The sequence below is a fragment of the Colossoma macropomum genome, unplaced genomic scaffold (assembly GCF_904425465.1).
Source record: "Colossoma macropomum unplaced genomic scaffold, Colossoma_macropomum, whole genome shotgun sequence".
Lineage (NCBI taxonomy): Eukaryota > Metazoa > Chordata > Actinopteri > Characiformes > Serrasalmidae > Colossoma > Colossoma macropomum.
In genome coordinates, this window is record NW_023494788.1 from 17510141 (window position 1) to 17534885 (window position 24745).

Consider the following 24745-nt stretch of genomic DNA (forward strand, 5'->3'; position numbering starts at 1 on the left):
AACAATGGAATGTCCAGCCCAGAGTCCAGACCTCAACATCACTATTACTTGGATCATAAGAAGCAGAACATACAACCAACTTCTAAGACTAACTTTGGAGATGTGGAAAAATATCCCTGCAGATTTCTTTGAAAAACTGAAAGCAAGTCTCCTGAAAAGAATGGAAGCTGTAATAAAGGCAAAGTGTGGACACATTTGATACTGAAAAGTTTGATTTCATATTTAGTTGCTGACACTTCTGTGTAATTTTCTGCATTTTCCTAATGCTAAAAAGTAAATAACTTTTATGTACTTAATGTATTTAGTTGGTCTCTGAGATGGGAGGTCTCTGACTTTTCCCACACTACTTTATGCTAATGTAACAATGCTACATCGCTACAGAAACAGCAGATAGAAATCAGGTTGAAAATGCTGGAGTATTCTTTAACCCCTTGAAACCCCAGGCTCAGATTAACCCCTAAAATCTCATGCTCAGATTAGATGTAAAGAAGTAAGAGACCAATTGGGACTCTTTACCTCCTTAAATTCCCAGGTATTTTGCTCCATTTCTCAAGTGTGATGTAGAAGTGTTAGAGCATGTAGAGGAAAACATCTACAGTTCTACACAGTTATGTTCTACTAAGCAATGACATATGGCATTCCCTTCTCTCAGTTACTGTACTGTTTTTGCATTCTTTCTGTTTGGGAGCTTCTTCACCAGTCCACACAAACCTGGCAACCCTGTCCTGAGAATCAGGCTAAAATATGTCATCATGATGAAATCGCAGCAAAAACTCTCTATGGAGGGGATGACTTCACCACCGCTCATCCTTTAAGCGCTTATTTAATCTTTTCAAGTTCATTAAGAAGATAAGAAGAACGCGGTGGGGGCAGGAAGGGCATGGATTTGAGCTGCCCAAGAAGTAATAGTATGCGTGGGGGGGGGCGGTTCAGAGACAAATGCAATTACTTCAGCTTCCTCAGATTTAGAGACACTTTCAGCTACATGCCCAGAAATAACCATCCGTGGGCACAGAAGCAGGTCAACGTAAAGAGCCTTTGACTTACGCTTAAAAATAACTCGCCACAATACTACATCCTGCATGGGCAGGATGCATGATATGAGTCATGCTATGAAAAAAAATGTTTATGCAAATGTCCACAATAAGTCTTTTGGGTATAAAAAGAACATTGTAGAACATATCTAATTAATTCGCCAGGGGACATCCTGGAATTTGGAAAGCTTTCAAAGCAACCAACAGGAAGCATCATCACTGTGCAGTAAGAGCATCTGTAGAACATGTCCATTTGTCCCAGAAATCTGTTTCTGCTCAGGTGGTCCAAGCCATCCAAAGGTTTTGGGGTGGTCTGCCAATATTAAGCACTTAGAGCAAAATGGCAACAAAAGAGTGCAATAATTATTTTTTTAACACTGGTTGTGACATCACATTCATTAAAATTATGGCAATTACCATAATGGCACCCCCATTAAGAATAATTTATAATTAGGACATAATTAGGATAACACATTCACAATTGCGTTTAGCGTAATCCTGGAACCTCTGATTACGACAGTCTAACAGGCATGAACATCCTCCCTCAGTTCAGTTTAAAGGCATCTGTACACTGTGATTCCATCTGAGTTTATTCCAGCAATACTTACTGACATTTGACAGTTTAAAGACAGACCATGGGAACATATTCAATCATGTTGCTTTTATACAGTACGGTGTGAAAGCTAGAGACCACCCTTCATTTATCTAATTTCTGGTCAAAGTGGCCATTAAATATAATTTCTTCATTTTTCAGCTACAGAACATTACACAGAAGCCTCAGCAATTAATTATAATGTACATTTTTTCAGAATTCAGTGTGTCCACTCCTTGTGTTTATTACAGCTTCCATTCTTCCACTCTTCATTCTCAGGAGACTTGCTTTTAGTACTTTAAATCTGCAGAGATCGTTTTCAACACATCTAAAGTTCAGTCTTAGAAGTTGGTTGCAAATTTTTCTCTTTTGTAAATGTCAGTTTCTCAGTAAGGGCTTCTTCACAGCTACACATAATTTCAGACTCATAGTGTTGAGTTGTCTTCTCACAGTGGAAGGATGGACAGAATCTGATCTGACGCAATTGCAGAGCCTAATTTTCTTTTATCTATCGAGAAAGTACTGTTTATCTGATGCTGACAGTGGTCTTTTAGGTCTTGGGTAGTTGTTAGAAGTCCAATTTTCTCTATCTTTTACATATACAATTGTTTCAACTTTGGTTTTTGAAACTGTTTGCCCTACTTTACGCAAGTAGATTATCATGTATCTAATTTCCTCAGAACTACCTCCTGAAAAACAAATCACTTGTGCTAAATGAAATAAATATAGGTGGTCTCTGACTTTGCACAAGGCTGTATGTTGTAAACTTCACAATGTACGTTATCACATTTCCAACACCAATTTGACTTGTCAAGGTGTTAAGAGTACACAGAATTTAGTCCATGCAGAAATATGGACAGAACATTTCCAGCTTTATCTGAGCATTTATTTTGACCACAATAAGCTGCTCTCGGCTCTCCATCGGCTTTACATTTTCAACCTTTCATGATGAGTATTCCCAGAGTCGTGGACTCCTGCTATGGTACATGAGCCATCAAGCATTGTACTTGGGGCATTCTGTCATTTTATTAATATATAACATGATACATATGATATGGTTATACAAATTTAGAAGTGACCCTTCAAAAACAAACAAAATATATGATGTCTGTGTAATGGATCCAACAGTCTGCCACTGGAGTCATAAGATATTTGCATTTAACAAAGCAACACTTTCTTGTTGGCACAACGGCTGTTTGACCAAACTTTTGCTGGCAAGCCCAGAAGCTTTGTCGCTGAAAAAGTCCGTCTCCGGATTTACAGCTTACTCTATTAAAAACTGTTTTGGTGTGTGCTACAGAGAGCCTTTTTAAGACTGTGAGCAGAACCAGGAAGGCGAAACAGGAAGGCGCCTGAGTCAAATTCTGAGTGAAGTCAATAAATCAAATCACTTTGTCAAATGAATATTGAGGATATGTGCTTAACCAGATGTTTCTTCAGCTTACTGTCCACTTCAGGAATCTTATGAACAGGAGTTAATGGCATTATAAGCACCCATCTCTTTTGCCAAATCTCACAAATAAAATAAATACATCTCCTTCATTATGAAATGTTGTAAACATTGAGACATAATATTTGCAAAAACAATCTGCACCCCTGTATGTTTGAATATACTGTTTATACTTTTATCACTGTACAGCATTGTTTACTGTGGTTTACTCTTATCTAGAGCTTACTGAGATGGGTATTTGGTATATTTCTGGTTCACAGTGTCCCAAGCCTTCTAGAGCTTTCATACAGAGTCTACTTTCACTTGGTTATTGTTTGTCATTAAAGGGGATGGCTTGCTTTTGATCCTGTCAACACCTTCGTTCGAGCTTTCCGGGAAGAACATCCGAGCAGTGCAAAATGAGACGATGATTTTTTTGTACTCTCTTCTGAAGTTCTGATTGAGCAGTCCATATACGATTGCGTTAAGGCAGCTGTTGAAGTAGGCCATGAAGTAACTTGATACAAAAAACCACTCAGGGATGAGCGGCGCCACCCGTTCGGGGTCCACGGCGACGGCCAGGCCGATGAAGTTGAGGGGCGCCCAGCAGACGGCGAAAAGCACAAACACCACGAACATGGTGACGAAGTTCCTGACGTCATGCGGCGTCAGCTTGGGCCGGAACTCGGGCTTGACGCGCCTCCGCACTTGAATGACCAGGATCCAAATCCTCAGGTAGCAGTAGGTGACGATCAAGATGGGCAGGGTGAAATGAAAGAAGACCACAGCGATGGTGTAGGCAGAACTGGCCGACTGCGCGAACGTGCACGAGTACACCCTGGGGTCGTACTGCAGCGAGCCCACAAAGAAGTTTGGCACTATAGCCACCACAGTCAGTATCCAGATAAGCAGCACATAGCACAGGGAGTTTTTGTCACTGTACAGCTTATCATACTTGAGGCTGTGACAAATGTAACAATAGCGGTTGATAGCAATGCCAGTGATGTTAAATATAGATCCGATGACGCTCAGTCCCATCACGAACCCACTGATTTGGCAGTGGACAAAGCCCAAGTTCCATCCATTGTGGAAAATGGACATCAGCACCAGGGGGTAGGGGTAAACAGCCACCACTAGGTCAGCTACTGCCAGGCTCACCACAAATATGTTCCCTGCAAAAACAAACACAGTACAGTCTCAATCCTGTTTTGTCATTTCATATTTATTTTCACAAAGAACGAGAAACCAAAATTTAGTAACAAGGCAGCACTTTGAATAGGCCAAAAATATCTAGTAGAATACAGCAGAGTCACAAACACAAAACACATGAGTAAACGGTACAAAGGCACAGAAAGGACTTATTTCCTATTTTTGTATTTTTCTCAGGTCCACTAATGACATTCTTGTGTTTTCCTGTACAAAAACAGCAATAATTTATTATCACATGACCTTTTTCAGACCTCTCCTTATCCCTTAAAATGAAACAGGCAGTTTTTGTTACTGTGCTTTTAGACTGATATATGTAAATGATCTTCTGATTGGCTGCCTTGTATTGTGCTTCATTCAAAACGTAGTCCAAGCCAAAACACTCCTTATAAAGTCAGTGTGAATGGGCAGAGCTAAACTGCTGTAGGCTGAATAAGTGAACAATACCGCTGCTGACGGAATCTCCATCCTTGTATCTCCATTTTTCTGTTTATGATATAATTTGAAAATGCCTGTTGCCCTTTACATTGTATGTAAATTTAATGATGAATGGGCCAAAACAAATAGCCCAAAATGTCTGAAAAAAGTCTGGTTCCATTGACTTGCATTAAAAGTAAAGTAGGTTTTTTCCTTTTCCTGTGAAGTAATCATTTTGGAGATACGAGGTTTTTTCTTCCGACAACAGCGATATGTAAAAGCACTTGTTTATATAAAAGCATAGTCAAATACAAACATTTTGCCACCTCTGGTTAAAATTTCATATTTTGTTGATTTTTTAAGTAAAAAAAAAAAAAGTGGCCCGTGCAAAAGTTATGGCACATTTTATATATTCTGTTTTATTTTTTCCAGCATGTCAAACTCAGCAAATGAGCAGAAAGTTTGCATAAAAATTTTTAGAAAATTGCTACATATATGTCTATTGCTCGTACAGAATGTGTTCACTTATTTTCAACCAAACATGTAATTTGACAAAGGGTATTCTAAATTTTGCATATGATTATATATGGACTGTGCAGTGAATGATACATTTTGAAACTTAAACAATGTTTACAGACATCAAAACTCTTCTATTTAAGACAATTAAGGAAAATTTGGTTTTCCATGATGTTGAGCCCTTAACATTAAAACAGACTGTACATATTCTCATCAAATAAGTAGTCAACAACTGATGACTAAAAAAAAGGAGATAAACGATGAGAATTAATGTAGCAAAAAAGTACAAAACCAAGAGTTTTACATGAAAACAAATATTTTCCCCGTTTGGCTGATATCTTTTAAAACACTTTACATTTGTTGTACATCCCATACTTCTTCATAGATGATGCCAGTTGTATTTTAATAGCATGACCTTTATTGCATTAATTAAGTCATATCTTTCCTAAGTCTGTCAGCTGCTTTCTCTATTAAAAGGATTTGGGCTGCACCTGCTGCTGTCATATGATGTTTCGTTCTCCTGTGAAGAAGAATGTTCTGGTCTCTGGCTCTCAAGACAGTTGTGGTATAGTATATTTAACCAAATAGTATAGCACAGTAGCATAGTTTTTATTCCTCACTACATGCAGAATGAATTTCAATACATTCATAACTCATATCCACACACATCATTTATTCCGCTTATCCTCCTGGGTCACAGGAGGTGCTGGAGCCTATCCCAACAGTCGTCAGGCAGAAGTCAGGATCATTCACAACAATCATCTATTTGTAGTCCTTGCCAGTAAAGCACATTTCACTGAAAATAATAATGCACAGTCTTGATTGGATTCAAATGTACAATTTCCACAAGCATAAAATATATTACATCAACACAATTATTACCAAAAATAAGTGAACAGCAGAATTATGCTGATGTAATATATTTCATTAATGTAGAAATTGTGTATGATTTGAATTAAGTAAATTCAGTACATCACTTTTTTCAGTGTATAACCCATAATTGCTATTACCTCTGGCAATAACAAAAGCACAGTAATTGTCACTTGTAGCTCAATGAAACTTGAAAATTTAAATTCTTCTGAAAAGCATAGATTGTGAACTTTCAATCAACACGATACACATACGATGTGTTCTTAGGTAGGAGAGCAGACATTTTTATTACACTATAAATATTGAAAGTTAGCTGAATTAAACTTGCAAGGCAACTTATTATACCGTTAACGCAACCAGAGAACACGCAGTTTTCAGTTTTGCATTGAAGTTAGGTAAAATATACAGAATTTCCCCACTACCCAAGAATCCTTTCATCACACAATTCCACTAGAGCTTAAAATATCTGTGTGCACCTGTCGGGACTCTACTGCTCATGTCGGGTTTGGTCGGGTTCAGACATCATTTCTCAAATATATGCTGGGCTTTGATTGGGTTCAAATTTCACATTCAGCTTTTCATAGCCGGCCTCCCACCTTTAACAGACTGTACCCTACATTTCCACCTGCTTCAGTTTTTTTCTCTTTACTCTTCTCTTTAATTTAATCTTCATTACTTTCACTACCTTCACTTTTATTTAGTTTTATAATTTGGCACGCTGAAATCACCTGCACCACGAAGCCCAGGATAAAACAGTGAATCGTTTCAGGAGAGTACGTTTTAGTGCAGCCAAAAGAACAACAATGTTTGTATGTTCAATATGTTCTATGTATGGAAATAGGGTTAGGATTAAACCCTTAACAAGCCACGGGCCCGCGGGCAGGCCCAAAGTATTATTACACACTTCTATAACCTAAGAATAGCTCCATTAGTTTCCATTGAAGTCCTGGTGAATAATAACACACAGCAAAGCAAGAGAACAGTGCAGTATGGAAAGTTTATCTAGACTAAAACATCTGAAATGTTGTTCAAAGCCTTATTACATTAATAAACCTGTCAAAGCAGTATTTTGTAAAATTATTTTATCATAGCACATTATTTTATATTGTTATCTGTGCTCTAAACACACTCTAATGCTATTATTGCCAATACAAAGTATTGAGTGCTATCCTGCTGAACTCTGTTGTTCATGGGTCAGTTTTGGACTCAAAACGTAATGTTGTAGTTTGGGTTTGAACTTAAACCCCACCAAGCATTGATGGCTGTGGCACTGCTGGGGTTTAAATTCATGATCTCCTGATATTGGGTGATCGCTTAGACAGATGCACCACTTGGCTGCCTCTGAAGTTACTCAGTTTTCGTGTCCTTAAATGTTCAAATTATTTTAACTTCAAAAAGTATGTATCCATGGGCTCACTGCAACATCAGAAGACTGTGAGTTTGAACCCTAATGATGCCACAGGCATCCATTACTAGGAGCCCAAGACGAAAAAATGACTGGTGGGATTATGTATGAAAGGTTTTGATAAAAGGTTTTTGTTACATAGTTTTGATTTGCAGAAAGTAAAGCCATCCTTTATATATTTGTCATATTTTGTCATTTGTTGACACTGAAACAAACAGGAAAAAGCTGAAACTGCAGAACCTGCTGATACAGAATACATTCAGTGTAAAGTTAGTGTAAAAGTAATTCATTGCATAACATACACTGCATATCTTACATGATAACTTTTACTTACAGCCAAACAAAAGCAATTTTTTTTTTACTTCTAACGATTAAGCTAGCAAAGGTGATGAATTTCTTCTAATCTAGCAACTAAGGACTCTGAAGCAAATCAGATCAGTCACTCACGCCAGATATGACACTTGCAGGAGCGAGAAGCATGTAGTATGACCTGAAAGATGTTGACCTGGAACTCTTTCTCCCATCTGTCTTCCCTCATTACTGCTAAGCTTGTATGACTGTGGTCTCTGCAAGCCACAGTCTGCTGCCACGAGGCGCTGCGGGGGAGCACAAGTTTGAAAGTGTTTGGAAATGTCATGCATGCTCTCTCATTAGTTCAAGGCACTCCTCTCCCCGTGGATTTTTCTGGGAAGGAAGAGGAACAAAAAGAAATTTTTGTCTGGATTTTAAAACGTTTTAGAAGCTGTAGTGTTTTGAAGCGTTTATGGTGACTGGGCAAAGGCTTGTTGCCAGATAAAGAGCGTCGCTCTGACCTGAACACGAGTTTCCTTTTTCTCCCCTCATGTCAAAGCGCTGTCACTAACGCTCACCGCGACAGACCGGGCGACATGATTCCTGGAATGCTGCAGGGTTTGCTAAGTATACGCATTCATGATTTAGTGCATTTAGCTTGATGCTACAGGCGATCATCAGAGCAGAAGAGCTTTCCAGAACTGTAGCTTGAAATTATTCTTGCAGTGACATCCCTGCACATCTTCTGGTTTTTGGGCTGCTGTGCTCTCCTTTCAGTCACAGACATGTGAGAGATGAGCAGGGAGCAGCATATATTAGAGCAGCAGCCTGGAATGCCCAGCAGGGTCCCTCTAGTGTGACCCTGGGTCCTCTCAGTGGACATCATCTCCATCTTTAGAGGTCATGAGTGAAGAAGTGACTTTCTGAGTGCACAACTGATAAATGAGCTGAGCTTGCCCCGCTAAGGAAGTGCCCTGTTCTTTGTATGCATATATACTGTAGAGGTCTTTCCTTAATGCACTGCATGAAGTGAGGACAAGGCTCAGCCTTTAAGCTCTGATGTGGGCACTTACTCCTTAAAAGGCTAAAGTTATTAGCCTCATAACATGAGGCCAAAACAATTTCCATTTGCAACTGAGGCAGGCAACAAAGCCTTACGAAAAAACAAAAACAAACAAGCAAATAAAAAAAGCAAATTTTAAAAGAGCATTAATAATTAACAATAATGTTATGTTTCACATTAGAGCTCATGGTTCGCTCCTTTTATTTGTTCCAAGCTTTGAGTTCAACCAGACATAATATTTGCTTTTTGTAAATTTTCAGTCCTCAGCTGGTGTTTAGCTTTTTAGCAGAACGGGCTGTTAGTGTCTGGATCTTTGAAGCGCAATAGCTAAAAGAAAAATGATGACCTCAAGATGACTAAACATTAAAATAACATAAAAAATCCTGTTTTGGCATTTTCTCTGTGTTGCTGCACTCACACATACAAAAGGGAAGTAAAAAAGAGAATAAATTCCACTTATCTGTGTCACAACTGTTATCTATCAATACTGATAGATCAATAAAAGCTCAAAATGCTGTATATCCATCTGTAACACTTTTGGAAATAAGTTTTTGAAAAAATAACAGTTGAAGAATGGCAAAGACATTATTTATTCCTCTAATAATGGTATTAATCATAAGAGTATTGATATTTCTTGTATTTGTAAAGCCTGCTTCCAACAATGTACATCATGAAAAAAAGTGGTCTATAATGTGTTTTGGAACAAGTGGACTTAGCCCTAGAATTCCTACTGAAAATAGAGCACAACTGTAAGAACTTCATGTTGAAATAGCACCAAACAAGTGATTTTAACTGATGAATTACAAAATATTCAAATGAGGTCACTTGCTGAGTTATTTCACAGGCATAACACAAACTTATAAAGCATGTCATGCCTACTTTAAACAGTCCTGGCCTTGTTGCTGCTTTTCCTTTAAAACAATACCGCTTTTATGATGCCTACACAATACACTGTGTTTGTGATCATCCGAGCATTCAAGAAAACAAGACTGTATCTGGTTAGAGGTGCAAAGCACTTTCGGTTGATTGGAACAGTCTGGAGACCCTCTGATCCAAAAAACAAACACTGCATCCAACAACTTATTAGAAACTTTCCGTTAAAAGCAGTGGCACTGAAACAAGCTACTGCTTTAAACTGACAGAAAGAGCTCATTCCCCACACTCCAAAATACAAAGCACCCCTATGGAGATTTCATGTAGCCTCCTGCACTGTACCACTCACATTGTTTCAAGCTGAAGGTTTGATTAAGTGCAAATAAGGTTCATTAAAATTAAGACTCCGCTGGAGGAATGTTTTCTATGAGCTGTGGGTGTAATTATCATGGAGGCAGAGGGGGCACTTGCCCCACAGCACTTTCACTTGACCAGAGGCCAGGGCTAAAGTTATGCCACAGTGGCAGATGGTCTATTATCAAAAGATTCTAAATGCTGAAATGACAGTACATTGTAATAGACAGCACATTGTAAGACACTGCATAAACATCTATTTTTGCTCCAACTTTGGGGGGGATACTGTTTCAGAGGTAATGACCAAGTATTGTCAATATAACTGCCAATAAAAGCAAAGCTAATGCAGTAAACCAGTGGTAAAAAAGCCTTCATTTCTTTAAAGACCTACTCTTCTAATTTACTTGTGTGCATTAGCTCAGTGATAAAATTCATTGATAGATATATTTAGATAAAGTAATATCTTAAAATTCTAGGCTTATATAGATAACTGCCTTTTTTAATCAAACTTTTAATGAAGTGCAACCACTGAACATTGCGGCTTTATTAAAAGTAACACTATTTTTATTCTGATTTAAATAACATACTGACACATAACCATAATAAATCTTAGATGCTGTGTTATTAAGAATTAAAAAAAACCTATTAAAGGACATTTAAAAAAACCCTTCAGGGCAAACATTTATATGGCTCATGTTTTATATTACAGTAGCAACAAAGGCTATTGTCTCAATGACAGTGCTGTCTAGCAGCATTGCACTAAATGCCAGAAGTAAATAGGCTAACAGGTCAGTGTTTGTGTCTTCAGAGAAAGAACATCCCACTAGAGTTCAACTAGTGATTGAGATATCATGCATTCACTACTATCAATCTAAAAATTGATACATTTATCAGACATAAATAAATGTTAAAAATAAATAAATAATAATTATCCGTTCCAAAATAAAGCCAGACGTTTCAGTACACCATTTCACATGGAAATAAATGCATTGTCAAGTTAACAATAGGCAAAATGGTAATGTAATCAGACATCAGCGCCGACTGACAAGTAACCTGATGACGATGTTTTACAAAAGATCTTTTTTTGTGTTTACATGCACTCAATAATCCGATCATAATAGGATTTCTGCAGTTATCTGATTATTCAAATGGTCATGCAAAGGCCATACTTCGATCTAGAAATCCAATTAAGAAATCTAATAAAGAGGATTTTGGCTCAATAATCAGATTTCTCAGTGCATGTATACTCTTACTCAGATTTCTTTCAGATTTCTCAGTGCATGTGCGAAAACAGACAGGAAATAAGCAAGCAGCGTTGCCACGAGACGGCAAAACACTTTTGGAGCGACAATGAAACAAACTACATGCTCGACGAAATGAGGGATTTAAATATTCTTTATTTTCTAGATGATGTTTGTTCTTATTTTCAGGCAAAGTGGCGCAATGTTTTTTTTTTAAAAAGATGCGGCATGAAGTTTGAGTTTACGATATGTTTACGTCACGTCGTCTTCTGTGAGTTTGTTGGCTGGTTGCAAAGCAGAAATATGATTACTGCCTGACATATGTAGACCTGGAGTTTTCCTATTATCTGATTACTCAAGTGCATATAAACGCGTTGATCAGATTACTGACAAAATCAGATTTTCTGCAGTTATCGGATTATTAAGGGCATGTAAACTCACTCGTTGTCTCTGCTGCAGGTTTCCCAGAGCGTGAAAAGTATTATTTATAAAGCTTATGTTTCCTGATGGAATTAACATGTCAGGGATGCGCCAATACCACTTTTTCCATTCTGATACCGATACCTGATCCTCTGCCGATACTGAGTCTAGATACTGATACTAACTCTATTTAATCTAACTAGTCTGTAAAACTAGTCTGATACTTTTTAAATGTTTTATTTGGATCAAAACAGTTTCTTTGTCACAAATAAAATATATACATGTATATACCCTGACTGGCCATTTCATTAAGAAAACCTCCTTGTATCTACACTGAGAACAGTTCACCAACTAAAAAACCCAGCCAAAAGCATCCTGTGGGCAGCACCCTGTGACCACTGATAAAGGACTAGAGGATATACAGTGAAAGATGAGCTACTGTCTCTGATTTTACATATATAAGGTGGACCAACAAAGTAGGTGAATCTGATAGAGTGGACAGTGAGCAGACACAGTGTTTAAAAACTTCAGCAACACTGCTGTGTCTGATCTACTCGTGCCAGTGCAACACACACCAACACGCCACCACCATGTCAGTGTCACTGCAGTCCACCACCCAAATAATGGTCCTGTGTTTGTCCTGTGGCGGTCCTGACCATTGAAAAACAGGATGCTAACAAAGTATGCAAAGAAACAGATGGACTACAGTCTGTAATTGTAGAACTACAAAGAACATCTATATGGTAAGTGGAGCTGATAAAATGGACAAAGAGTGTAGAAACAAGGAAATTGTATTTAACGAAGTGGTCGGTTGGTGTATATATTAACAATTATATACAACCATTTTAAACATTGAAAAACTGTTTTGGTTTATTTACTATATATATATATATATATATATATATATATATACATATATATATATATATATATATATATATATATATATATATCAGTCTCTGCTGGAGTCCATTAAGTATTACAGTCATTCATCATGTCAGTCGCAGCTGCTAAGTAGCAAATATCTGAGCTTGATGGGGTCCTCAGGCCCCAGACCATGGCATTGCCTGATGCAGCTGACCGATGGAGGTGCACCACAGGGTAAAGACAATCTTTACCCCAAGAGCCCAGTGGTTCCTTACATATGTCTCTTTAACGTTCGCTCCCTCGATAACAACCTGGACCAGCATTAACTCAGACTGTACCTGATTACACAGCAGGAGATGAGGGATTAGGGGTAGACGATATATCAAATATATAATCACGATACTCTCAGACATTTTCACAATACACGATACAGATCACAATGTTAATTTTTTCTGAGGTTTTAAAAGTTGAAACTCACAAAGCCCCCAGTAGTGCCAGCAGTACAATTATTTTTATTGAATGTTTCTTAAAAAGGTCTAATTATGTCCTTTTTCTAACAATGCATGCAGGTGCTCAATGATCTTCAAGTACTGACAATATCCACAACCTGCTCAGACATAACTTATCACAATAACAATAAAATATTGTCATATTGCCAAGCCCTATGACAGACTACTGAAAGATATCTGACTCAGCCATTCAGGTGAAGGACAACCGCATGTTTTCATTATCGATATCAACTGATATGAATGTTTTCATAGTGAAAAGATTTTTGCCCATATCGTCCAGCCCTAGTAATTTAACGAGAAGAAACAGCCATGAACCCAGCAGGAACTCAGGAATAAGTGTTTTTAGACATGTTTCAAAATAAGAGGTGCAGCTCTTTATTACCAAACTACCAAACTGATTACCAAAATACCAAAACCAGTTAAAGCTGAAAAAGCATAGAAGCTAAAGACAACACAGAAAGTAGGTCTGAGCTGAATTCTATTCTAAATGTGGGCGCAAGCTAACTCAGAAAGTATAGCAGAGCTTGCAACAACAAAGGCAGCCCCATGCTTCTTTTATACAGTGACATAGGAAACATGAAAGCTCCAGTGAAAGCACACAGAAAGCTCCAGTTCCACATGGTGATTCATCGGACATGCATGTGGCCCAACTACTCTGGGGCAAATTTTAATGAATTAAAAGAGACAAAGCCAAAGTCTCTGAATATATTATTAAGGAGACACTAGGTTTGATAGGGCTGCTGCATGTAGTCAGTGAAAACTCCTCAAATACTGTGCTGTACTCTTCCTTCCTACAGAAAAAAAGCTTTGTATGTCTGGAGAATGTTGAGGAAATCCCCACGGGACTCTTCTCAACACCAGGTCATTCTAAAGGAACGTGATGGAACTATGCTAGAAGAGCCTTTACAAGCACATTCCATCTCCCCAGCGGGTTTTCCTGTGCCACTAATGGCATTTATGCTGCTGGGCATATCTTCGGTTAAGATTTTTCTACACCACTTCACACACAGTAAGGGATGCAAGTCCAAAATCATAGGATCCTTTCAAAGTCAAAGGAATGCAAAGACACATTTTCACTATGCTGTCTCCACCATGCATTCATTTCCTCAGAGAACTTAGTTCTAAAGTGTCTTTCCAGGGCCCAAGCTGATTTTTTTTCCAATCACGTGCTCCGCTCACATTCAAACAAGCAGATATTTGGTAATCGTTTCAGTGTAAGTGTAGTAGGCCACAACAAAAAGGGGTCCAAGGACACCATTTCCTACTCTAAGTGCGCTGCTCTAGCAGTACTTCTGGGCTACTGGTTAGAACACTGTTTAACTGTGGAGTGACACGTTTGATCCTCGGCACAGAACTGTTACATAATGCAGTCTTCTGCAAAACGAGGAGCTTTTTTTCAACATAATATCGAAAAAAAGGAAACTGCAAGGGTTGAAAAGGTTGTTAAAAAGAAGGAAAGAACAAAGATCATGTCAAGCTGAATAAAAAGAACTGGTAGTCTTCATTTTCTTCCCTTCCATCTGACTAGCTAGTGAGGCCTTTTTTCCCCCCAGTAGCACAGCCCTCTAATTCACTCGTTGCATTCAGGCAGGATGTGGTGGAATATCGCAGTTCTTCATGCAAGAGCACAAGGACTGGGATCTAATTACTAACCAATTTTCCTGTTGACAAGCTCCGCTCCTGCTGCATGCAGGAGAGAGAAGTGCTGACTCCAACAAATAAATGGGATTCAGAACGTTCGGCTCATTATGAGATTCCCAGCACCCTGCTAGCGGCTGCTGTAGCGTGTTCTGATTCAGGTGTCAGGCCCTGTTTATTCGGTGGGGAGCTGGAAATCGAATATGATGTTTCAATTAATCTGAAGATGATGAATACACTGTGCGGTGTCGAGCTCTCGTCATTACTCATGGTTTGCCATGCTGTTGCGGTCGCTGCTGCACGCTAACACACGTACATGCTTGTACAGCCAAACAACTCATTTGCTCTAAAGAACACAGAATTGTATGTCATAGGCAAAACATAAGGACTAGGCACACTGTTTAAAAACTAACAAGTGACAGAGATATTCGCATTTACGGCAGAGGTGGACGATATAACAATATGTTATGATAACTGATAGGATAAATTACGTTACAACACTCTTTTCTAAAGGTCGGCAGCACTTCTAGAACAATGAAATGTATATTTCGTATAAATATAAAGACAGAGCACTTATAAACAACAACATCTAGTGTAACTGCATAAATTGCATGGAAAACAAGTAGTCGTCCCATTATGGATTTATTTTATTAATTTATTTGTATCAATTGTTTAATTTGTCCTGCTGTTCCTTTTTACATAGTATATTTTTACAAATGCTGAAATTATTTTTAACCCTGCTTTTATTTACTGCATGGAGCTGTACAGCAACATTTTTTTTTTGCTTGACTACAGTATAAAAGAAATTTTCTTCTTCAACTTTTGCAAACTGAAAGCTTTCCATGTGACATGGTATACATCTGTGGTCTGTGGGAGGTTTCAATTTATTTTTCTATAAATTGCAAGAATGGTGCAAAACGTTGTTTCACATCTGACACTCGCTCATACACACTTCCTGTACATTTTACAAGCATCAGTAAATATTACAGCCACTTACATCGTCAGTAGCAGTTGTTTCAGTGGATTTATCGAATTGATTTAAGCAACAGGAGATGAGACCACGCTGCTGTGTAATACAGCTGACTGACAGAGGAGCACCACAAGCGGACCAAGTGTACACATTTGCTATACCAAAGGCTAAACCAGGGCTAAAGGTTGTCATTACACCAAGAGACCAGCAGTTCCTTCCATATGTCTCTCTAACGCTCGCTCCCTTAATGGACTAACCTTAATGGACTCCCTTAACCTGGACTAACATTAACGCTGTAACTGCTAGCATGTTTAACACTGTTTGTACATTGTTTACTGGCTTGCTTGTGGCATACTGGTGAAACAAATTCCAACTGGTATATCACCCAATACCATTGCCTCCTCACAAAATATTGGCACTGCAGATTTTGCCATGAGCTTGTTTGCTGCTGCTTGTGAGCCCACACCAATGACATTTTCCCACCTTCCATTTTTCCATCTTATGGCACACATGCACATATCACTCAGTAGCATGACTGCACAGCAGAAATTGCTTCCTGGTATCGACCATAGGTATTGGTCACTGCTTTTAAGTGCCAGTATCAGTGCCAATACTGATACATTATTAGTATCAGTAATTTTTTACATTCCAAGTTGATGTTTAATGAATATAATTATTTTTAGAATCCCCTTTGTATTCGTAAAACATGTATGGATATCTGGCTGCTATGCATATTTTTTTTCTTGCTTGAATGACGAATATGGCTATATTCTATGGCACTGTATCAGTTTACTCCCACTGTATGCATTGGAGATTACAATTCAATTGTTGCATGCTGTTGCCATATGGCAACAAAATTCAACATATCCTCCTCCATAATTTGTTTTTTAATTAATTATGACATTTTAATTTCAATAAGAAAATGATTTTTCCATGTGTAAATTATAATTCATGCAGAAAAGAGTTAAATGTAATGCTACTGGTTTGCTGGCACATCTGTCTGTTACAACTTGTTTGCAAACCTCAAAAAGCCAATATGTTGTGATACACGATACTGGTTGGTGCTGGCCTCTAGAAGACTGTGAGGCATAGCCATGCTGATGGCCATGCCAGGAGGATCATGGGAGGCGTACACCTTCTGAAAAGGGACTATCTGTGTTGTTGATGTTTTTCGTCAATTAAAGGTATGCGTAGGCGTTTATTGTGTAATTTTGTGACGGTGCGGGTTTTGGTGTGTTTTGTGTTAGTGGTTGGTCTATGTCAGGGTGAAGTATTTGGTTAGTGGTGACCTCCCCTTGTAAGTTTCAGGCTTTGTATGTGCCCCTGGTGTTTAATAAAGAGCACTTCTCGTAGTGGCATAATGGCCTTCTCTGTGTCTTTCTCGATATGTATACAATACTGCGTATCATGAAACTGTCTTCATGCATTATGTTGTAGTTTTGCCATACTGCCAACTCTCAATGTATGACATGGGTTTATTACACTGTTCAAGGTGACCTGGACAAGTTTACACCCAGTCTTGATTAAGGCCATCCCTGCGCTGCACTGATATGATCACTCACAAATCAACGCTGGCTGAAATACAACTCTTTCTTTGGCATGATAAGTATGCAGAGACACTAAGAGTAGAGGCCTACCCACCACCATGCAGAAAGCTGGCATGCGTTTGTGGGCGAGCTCTATGGATTTACAATCATGTCAACTATGCGTGTGTCACATGTTCAGCAGATTTAACAGTCGGCAGCTCGTTTTAGCGCTGCACTTTAGTCCTAAAGATAACACTTGTCAATGAGAACCCTCACTCCATATAAATCAAACCCACATGACTAGGATGCGAGGTAGACCACTTCTTTCAGCTCTATTCATTTCACCCTGTCCTTTGTGTCCTTGATTCATCACTGTGTCATCCTTGAGACAAACACACTGACTTACTGCTGAAACGCTCTTTTTCATCTCATCAAAAGACAGTTTCCAGTTGAGAGGGTGCAGGAGTACTTCTACATAACACAGGGCACACTTTTCTGACATTATCTATTCCGTTCTCTCCTTATATTTGTTAAATCCTCTCTGGAGTACACTACAAATTTATTCAATATGGCTTTTATGACTCTGTGCAGAATCTAGGCAACTAGATAGCTGAACAAATTTTAAAGTGATTTTGGTTAGCACAGGACACGCCAATCTTTTCTTTTTCTCCATTTCTTTTATACACTTATGGGATACTGTTCAATGATGCAAGCTCAGTATAAAAAGAATGGCTGAAGCACTCCAAAGCAATAGATTATCTGAGCGCTAAAAAAGGAAACCATATTATTTCAGGAGCGTGACAACTCAAGTGTTTATAATGATCTTGATATCTTCTCAGATATATGAGGTATATTATTATTCTGTTCCATATCCAATCAAAAGTAATGGAGCTCTATATATATATATATTATATATATATAAGCTTCAAGGAAAAAGATTCATATAAATATGAAAATAAATATGATATCTTCTTACTAGACATCTTCAGTATCTTATTATTCTGCTCTGCATCCAAGCAAGAAGGAATGCAGCCCAATCTATGATGTTTAAAGGACATTTGTGTGGTTTAATGTACCAAAAACGGACATAATTCATTTTTAGATGACTATTTTCTCTCTTTATTCCTTGGAAATAAGCGGGCTGATTTTGTCACTGTGTTCTGACTGCCTACTTTGTGTTGTGCCTCATTAAAAAAGTAAGCCAGGTTGAAGCGCTCCTTATAACTTCAACTTGAATGGGCAGAGTGTAACTGCTGTGGGTTGACTGGTGGATAAAAACACATTCAAAATGGGTCATTTCTGCAACTTAGTCTCAATATATGCACTGTATGGACAAGTAAATGAATCATACATTCTGAAATTTTAACAATGTTTACATACTACATCAAATTATGTCATTTTATAATAAGCAAGGAAAATCGGACTTTCCATGATGTGTGCCCTTTGACATAAAGTTTAATATAAATTTGGACTTTGATTTAAATGCCGAAGTTTGACAGCACAATTGAGCAGTTTTGACTGAGTGAGTAATCACTTTATATGGTTAGCTGAAAACCTGCCAGCTGAGTTTATTTCTCCTGGACACGCGCAAAGCAACAGAAGTCATATTTCGCCGTCACGTGAGGCCTTTCATCAGTGACCCCAGTGACAAGTATAGAGCTGTAGCAATAACATTTATTCATGAACATCATGCCTTGTAATATCTCTGTGTAGAGAATGAGACCTTTGCGAAACCTTATCAGGGGAAGAGATGTGACATTTGATATTCAGTCATCTGCCAAAGTCCAAGCCAAATAAAGCTTGAATAAAGGATCGCGGCGGGCCCCGAGATGGCCTCGCTGCCATATCTTTAGACGGAAGCATTTCTGAACATGTCCTCTCATTTGATAGGTGCATCATTCGAACGCTTGTCTTCCCCAGCATCTCCCAGAGTGCGCGTGAAGCAATCTAAAACCAGCCGCTGCAATATGTTCCAGGTGAGCTCCGGGGAGTACCTGTGCTAGGCTGAGCCAGGAAAAGCAGCTTTATTTCGCAGTCAATTAAAGGGATACTCAGAGACCAAATGAAGTGAGCTTCTTAGTCTCCAGCTGTTTTCCACCCTAGTGGAATCCAGAGGCATCTCAATAGTGAAGAGAGTTAACAAGCTCTGGCCCAATCGAGCATAAGATTCAGTGTTAGAGAGGGGAATCAGTCTCTGACAGAACCACAGGGTTTCAGTTATTGACTTCAGCAAGAGTTCATTCCTTATGATTATAAAATAAGGCCAAAGGCAAACTGAAGGCCAAGTTGGAGAGAATGAGGACAGTAAGAGTCTAACAATAAAAAAGTAAGATTCTTTTTTTTTTTCGTTTTGAATACCATAATGCGATTCTATTTTCCAGATCAAATAGCCTTTATACTAGATGAAGGAGCACTCTCGTAAGCACCGTAGGCTGCACTGTACAGTAGTGGTCACAAAAACAAATAAGAAGTTTTACAGTTGCTCGAGATGCATATTTTTTGCATCATCACATACTGGACTTATTTCTCTCCACTCAGATTTACATGCGTCACTGCTGCTTCTTCTATATATATATATATATATATATATATATATATATAATATGTATATTATGTATAATATGTATATACATATCGCTGTTGCCATTTTTGCCCCCGTTACATTATGTGTAAATTATAAATTATAATTTTCATGATAAATGGACCAAAAGAAATGGCCCAAAATTATTTGGAAAAAGGTCTGGTTCCACTGACTTACATTAAAGGTAAAGTGTGTTTTTACCTGTCCTGTAAAGTTAATATTTTGGAGATATGGATTTGGATCTTTTATTGGACTCTACTGAGGTTTAATTCTTTAAACGACATTGAATGAAGTTGAATGACATAAATGGTTCAAATGATTCAGTATGAGCATCACTACTGGACAGTTTTTCTACACATAAAAACAAATATAACATTTGTTGCTGCATTATTTTTTTTCTAAAACTCCAAGTACATAAATTAATTTGACATAAGCCCAATAGTGGTCCCATCTATAAATATGATTAGCTTAATAAAATTCCATTATCGTACAAACAAAATCTAATCTAAAACCGCACATTTTAAATGATCAGTAACATCACAACGATGTGTCCTAATTGACTCCTTCATAAACTGAAATGATTAAATGTCGTTTTCAAATGGAGCATTCGCCGGGGAATATTCTGTCCCCCATCCTACCTAAATAAGGTCCAGTAAAAGAAGCTTTTCTTCTATCACACAGAGTCTATGCATAATGTGCTACGAAGAGTTCCCCTTGAATGAACAGTGAGCTTCACTTAATAAGACTGCCTCAGGCTCCTAAGCCACGTCAGTACCACTAAAGCAGAATGGGGAGAACAGCGAGAGAAGTACAAAGAGCTTGACTCTATAAGAGATCTTCAAGAAAATAATTAAAGAGGCAACTCTCCGTCAACCCTTTGAAAAGGAGTGTTGGGCTTTCCGTGCACGCTAACGCACTTTGCATGATCTGCCTACACGACGTCTCCTATGGCAGTGGCAATACGTATAGCTGGATTGGAGCTTTATTGGCAGTAAGGTGCTGTAGGTAATGCTGGGTGTGTTGAAATGAGTCCTGCGGACCAGCAGGGAGTGCTTGCTCTGAATAATCCAAACAGACAGTGATGTCACGGCAGATCCAGTCTTGGAGGTTGAATAGGTTTATCTGCATGGGGGGAGAGGGGGAAAGTACTGCGTTCCACAGCTGAAGAACAATGCAGAGTGAATTATTCGTGTATGCATGCATGATTCAGGACCTGTGAGGATGTTGTGTTTGTGTGTGTCAGTATGAGTGTACTGTACAGTCTATGCTGAATGTGTGCCGTGATTATTTGAAACGGGCAGCTCATTAAATATTCCCACTGGTTGAGTGGACCCTACAATAGGCCATGGGACATCTACTCGCTAGAGAGAAATATAATGAAGCACACATCATAGGAGGGTAATAGAACAATTACTGGCTTAACCTGACCCACTAATCAGAGTACATGTTGCACTGTACTCAGTGGGAGGTCACACCACAGAACGTATTCCACACAGGCTTCTTTGTGCGGTTACACTAACACTGTAGTGTGCAAGTGTTCCGTCTTTCAGTGAGGTGCTATGATTGGAAAATAACATAAATTCTTAATAGTGTGGTAAACAGTAAATTATTAAGCTGCTATTAAGCTCATCTTAAATCAGCTTCCATGTGAGTGAGTCTTGAAAGACAGCAACAACTTCTCTCTCTCTAACTCTCTCTTACACACAAACTCTTTCTGTGCAATAATATTATGAAGATGATGAAACTCAATCACTAAACTTCCTTTCATTTGGTATGTCTTTCATCCATGTTCTGGCTTTTACTCTTGTGTCAAGACTAAGTTTTACAACACAGCACTAACAGAAGGTCTTCTCTCTATTGGCAGAGGAGAGTGGCATATGGTATGGTGTGTGTCACCGGCGATAAGCACTCCGTCCACTTGTAGGAGAGTAACTGGCTAGTTTGGTTCTGTCTGATATGGAGCCAATTACCTGAAGCCTCTAAAAATAGTTGTTCTTGGTCCGGTTTGACCCTGTGGGTTGCATCTCTGGAATAATGCAATGAAATGACAAAGGTACAAAGACTAGCCACAAACAAGCAACATGTACAGTACAATATGCACATTGTTTTGCCTTAAATACGTTAATAAATAAACCCAATTATAGTTTGTAAAGTAAAATTATGTGTAGTAAACATGCACAAATGCTTTACAGCATTCAGTGACTTTCAAAACCCCAGCATTTATAAGTTGGCTGTTTTCACTATTAAAGCTTAAAGTCAAATGAACTACACTTAGTCTTAACACACTTTTAATATATGACCAAAAACTACGGATACACTGATATATGAGCTCTCTGCTAATGCCGATATCTGATATTTTTATGTACCTATCTGCTGATGCAGATACCAATCATGATACAGAAACATTTGAAAAAAATATAGAAACTGGGACTAAATCTACTACTACTCTTTAGAAGGTTCTTCAAGGGTTCTTTAGTGAAGGAAATGGTTCTATATAAAACTGTGAGTTCTTTTAATAAAGACAATGGTTCTATATAGAATCATTGTCTTTAATAAACAACCTTTGAAGAACCATCTTTTTTAAGAGTGTGCTTCAATGGTTCTTTACATGGTGAAATTGTTCTTCAGACAGGAGAATGTGTTATGTATGGTTCTATATAGCACCAAAAAGAATGCTCTATTGTTACAAGCTTGACATCGTAACAACAGAGGATTCTTTTTGGTGCTATATAGAACCATCTTCAAAAACACACAGAAAGCATGTACAACACATTCTCCATCAATCTGAAGAATTAATTCACCATGCAAAGAACGATTTAAGCATGACACCTCATAGTAACTGCCATGAAAAAGGGAAAAATACAGGTCAGTTGCGACACTGCCATGGTGAATTCTATTTCCTTTTACTCAGTGACTCTAGTCATCTAACTCTTTGTTGATCAAAGATAATCTTTGCTGCCTTTTCTGTTATTGGCCACCTGCCACCTGAAACGTCCCCAGAGATTAATATCTTATCATCCCTCTCCTGCTCTCAATACTCCTCTTCTCTGAATATCAAAACATGAAGCAATGCTGTCTTTTTAATAATGTCTAATGCTGCTGGGCAAGTTTCTTATATTTCACTCATCTCAACATACAAAAAGATACAGCTGTTGTGTTCAAGTTACTTTAAGCTTCAGTTACAGCTGGGCAATATGGCAAAAATGTAACATCACGATACTTTAAGAACTTTTCAATGTACACGATACAATATATATTTTGGAAAAGTGCCAGGGTTAACTATAAACACAATGATTTATATTCAACATTTCACACCATGCCCTGCACTTAATCCAATTACAGGACTAACAATGCACTCTTTGCAATTGTAGTTGGGATGTGTTTTAAGTACTGATGATATCCACGATATGCCCAGATCTAAGTTTAGTACTTCTTCCATACTTTCAGCATCGAAAATTTGTGAGAAAATGAGGGCAGGGCTCCCTTAAAATCACTTTTAGACCAGTTGAGGGACATGGCTACGCTTCGTCAAAATGACCGTTAAATCACGAGAAACGCCTCAGGTTACTGTACATCTACTGTAAGGGGCAGCTACTGTACAAGTGCCCCAAACTGCCTCCTGAAAATAACTACACACCCACTGATGATAACAAGGAAAAATGACAGAATATTTAGAGTGTACCCTGTTTTTTTCCTGGTTATTTGGCTTTTATGCTCTTTTTTCCTGGTTATTTGGCTTCTACAGGCGGTCTGAAGGACATACCGTCTGAGAAGAAGAGTGTTTGTCCACCTCTCTTCGCCTCGCTCGCCTCGTAATCTACAGAGCATGTGCGCGCGCGCGAGTGAGCTGTGGCGCGAAGCCATCCAACTGCCCGCTCGAGCTCCCTCACTCAGCCAGCGGTGAGCTGCGCTGAGGCGGCCGCGCTGTGCTGTGCTGTGCTGTGAGAGGTGACCTACCTGCGTTCCTCAGCTTCTTATTCCTGTACACGGAGAAAATCACCAGCAGGTTGCCCAGTATGTCGACAATGATGGTGAATATCAGGACGCTCCCCAAAGTTGTAGAAACCCACGGAGGACGCGTGAGGGTGAGCTCAGAGGGGGCCAGCGAAGCAGAAGTGTTCGTTAAGCGGCTGCCATTTATTTTCATTTTATCCTCACTTTCTCAGTCCTCGGAGTCAGTCACAGGTTTGGGCTCCATTGGGCGGCTGCTGCACTTTGGCGAGGAGGTGAACTTCTCTGCCTTCATTGTCGGAGTCCTCGGCCGACTGGACGTGGAGGGCTGAGCGCGGACATATGTGGCCACACTTTTATAGCTTTGTACCTACATCAGGTTTTGGTGGTGTGTGTGATATTCAACGGGCAAGTTAAGTTCTTCTCTAAACGCCATGACTCCTGACTCTGCGGGAACACCGCCTCTCAGCGGAGGAGAGCGGAACTGCACGCGGCGCTGATGGATTTTTTCCCCCCGAGTTGAACCTCATTCATATACATTAACGTACGACCGTTTATGCACGTGTTCATTCATTTTTGGGGTCATTCATGATTTATTTAAAGGGGAATTCCACCATTTTTTTCAATTTCCGAATAATTCGGTACTTGAGATGTAATCAGAGTCATTCATGGTGGTTTGATATGAAATGGTTAATTGTAAAGAAACTTACCAACTTAGATTTCTTTACAGTGGTGGTGATAGGAACCAGGGGTCACCATGTCTACAACACAAATATAGGCTTATATATATATATATGGTAAAATAGACCTACATCTGAGAAAATATGCTTTCTTTGGGCACTATTTTGTCTATTCTCTACCATGAATGGATTAAAATAAATGGAATAAAATACATTTTAAGCCAAAACTTATCATAAAACAATGTGTTGTTCAGGCAGCATATATCAAATCACTTCATGTAATAACCTTCTGTGAGGGAGCTTTCAGAGGCA

At 38.7% G+C, this 24745-nt stretch overlaps 1 protein-coding gene across 1 annotated transcript; it reads right to left on the reverse strand.

Annotated features, from left to right (window-relative positions):
• Positions 1 to 2111: 2111 nt before the first annotated feature.
• On the reverse strand, positions 2112 to 24360 carry mtnr1ab (melatonin receptor 1A b). The gene is made up of 2 exons (XM_036568667.1): positions 23760 to 24360; positions 2112 to 4227 (listed from the first exon to the last, which is right to left on the reverse strand). The coding sequence occupies exons 1-2, from the start codon at positions 23947 to 23949 to the stop codon at positions 3359 to 3361; spliced, it is 1059 nt and encodes a 352-aa protein (XP_036424560.1). The 5' UTR covers positions 23950 to 24360; the 3' UTR covers positions 2112 to 3358.
• Positions 24361 to 24745: the final 385 nt, after the last annotated feature.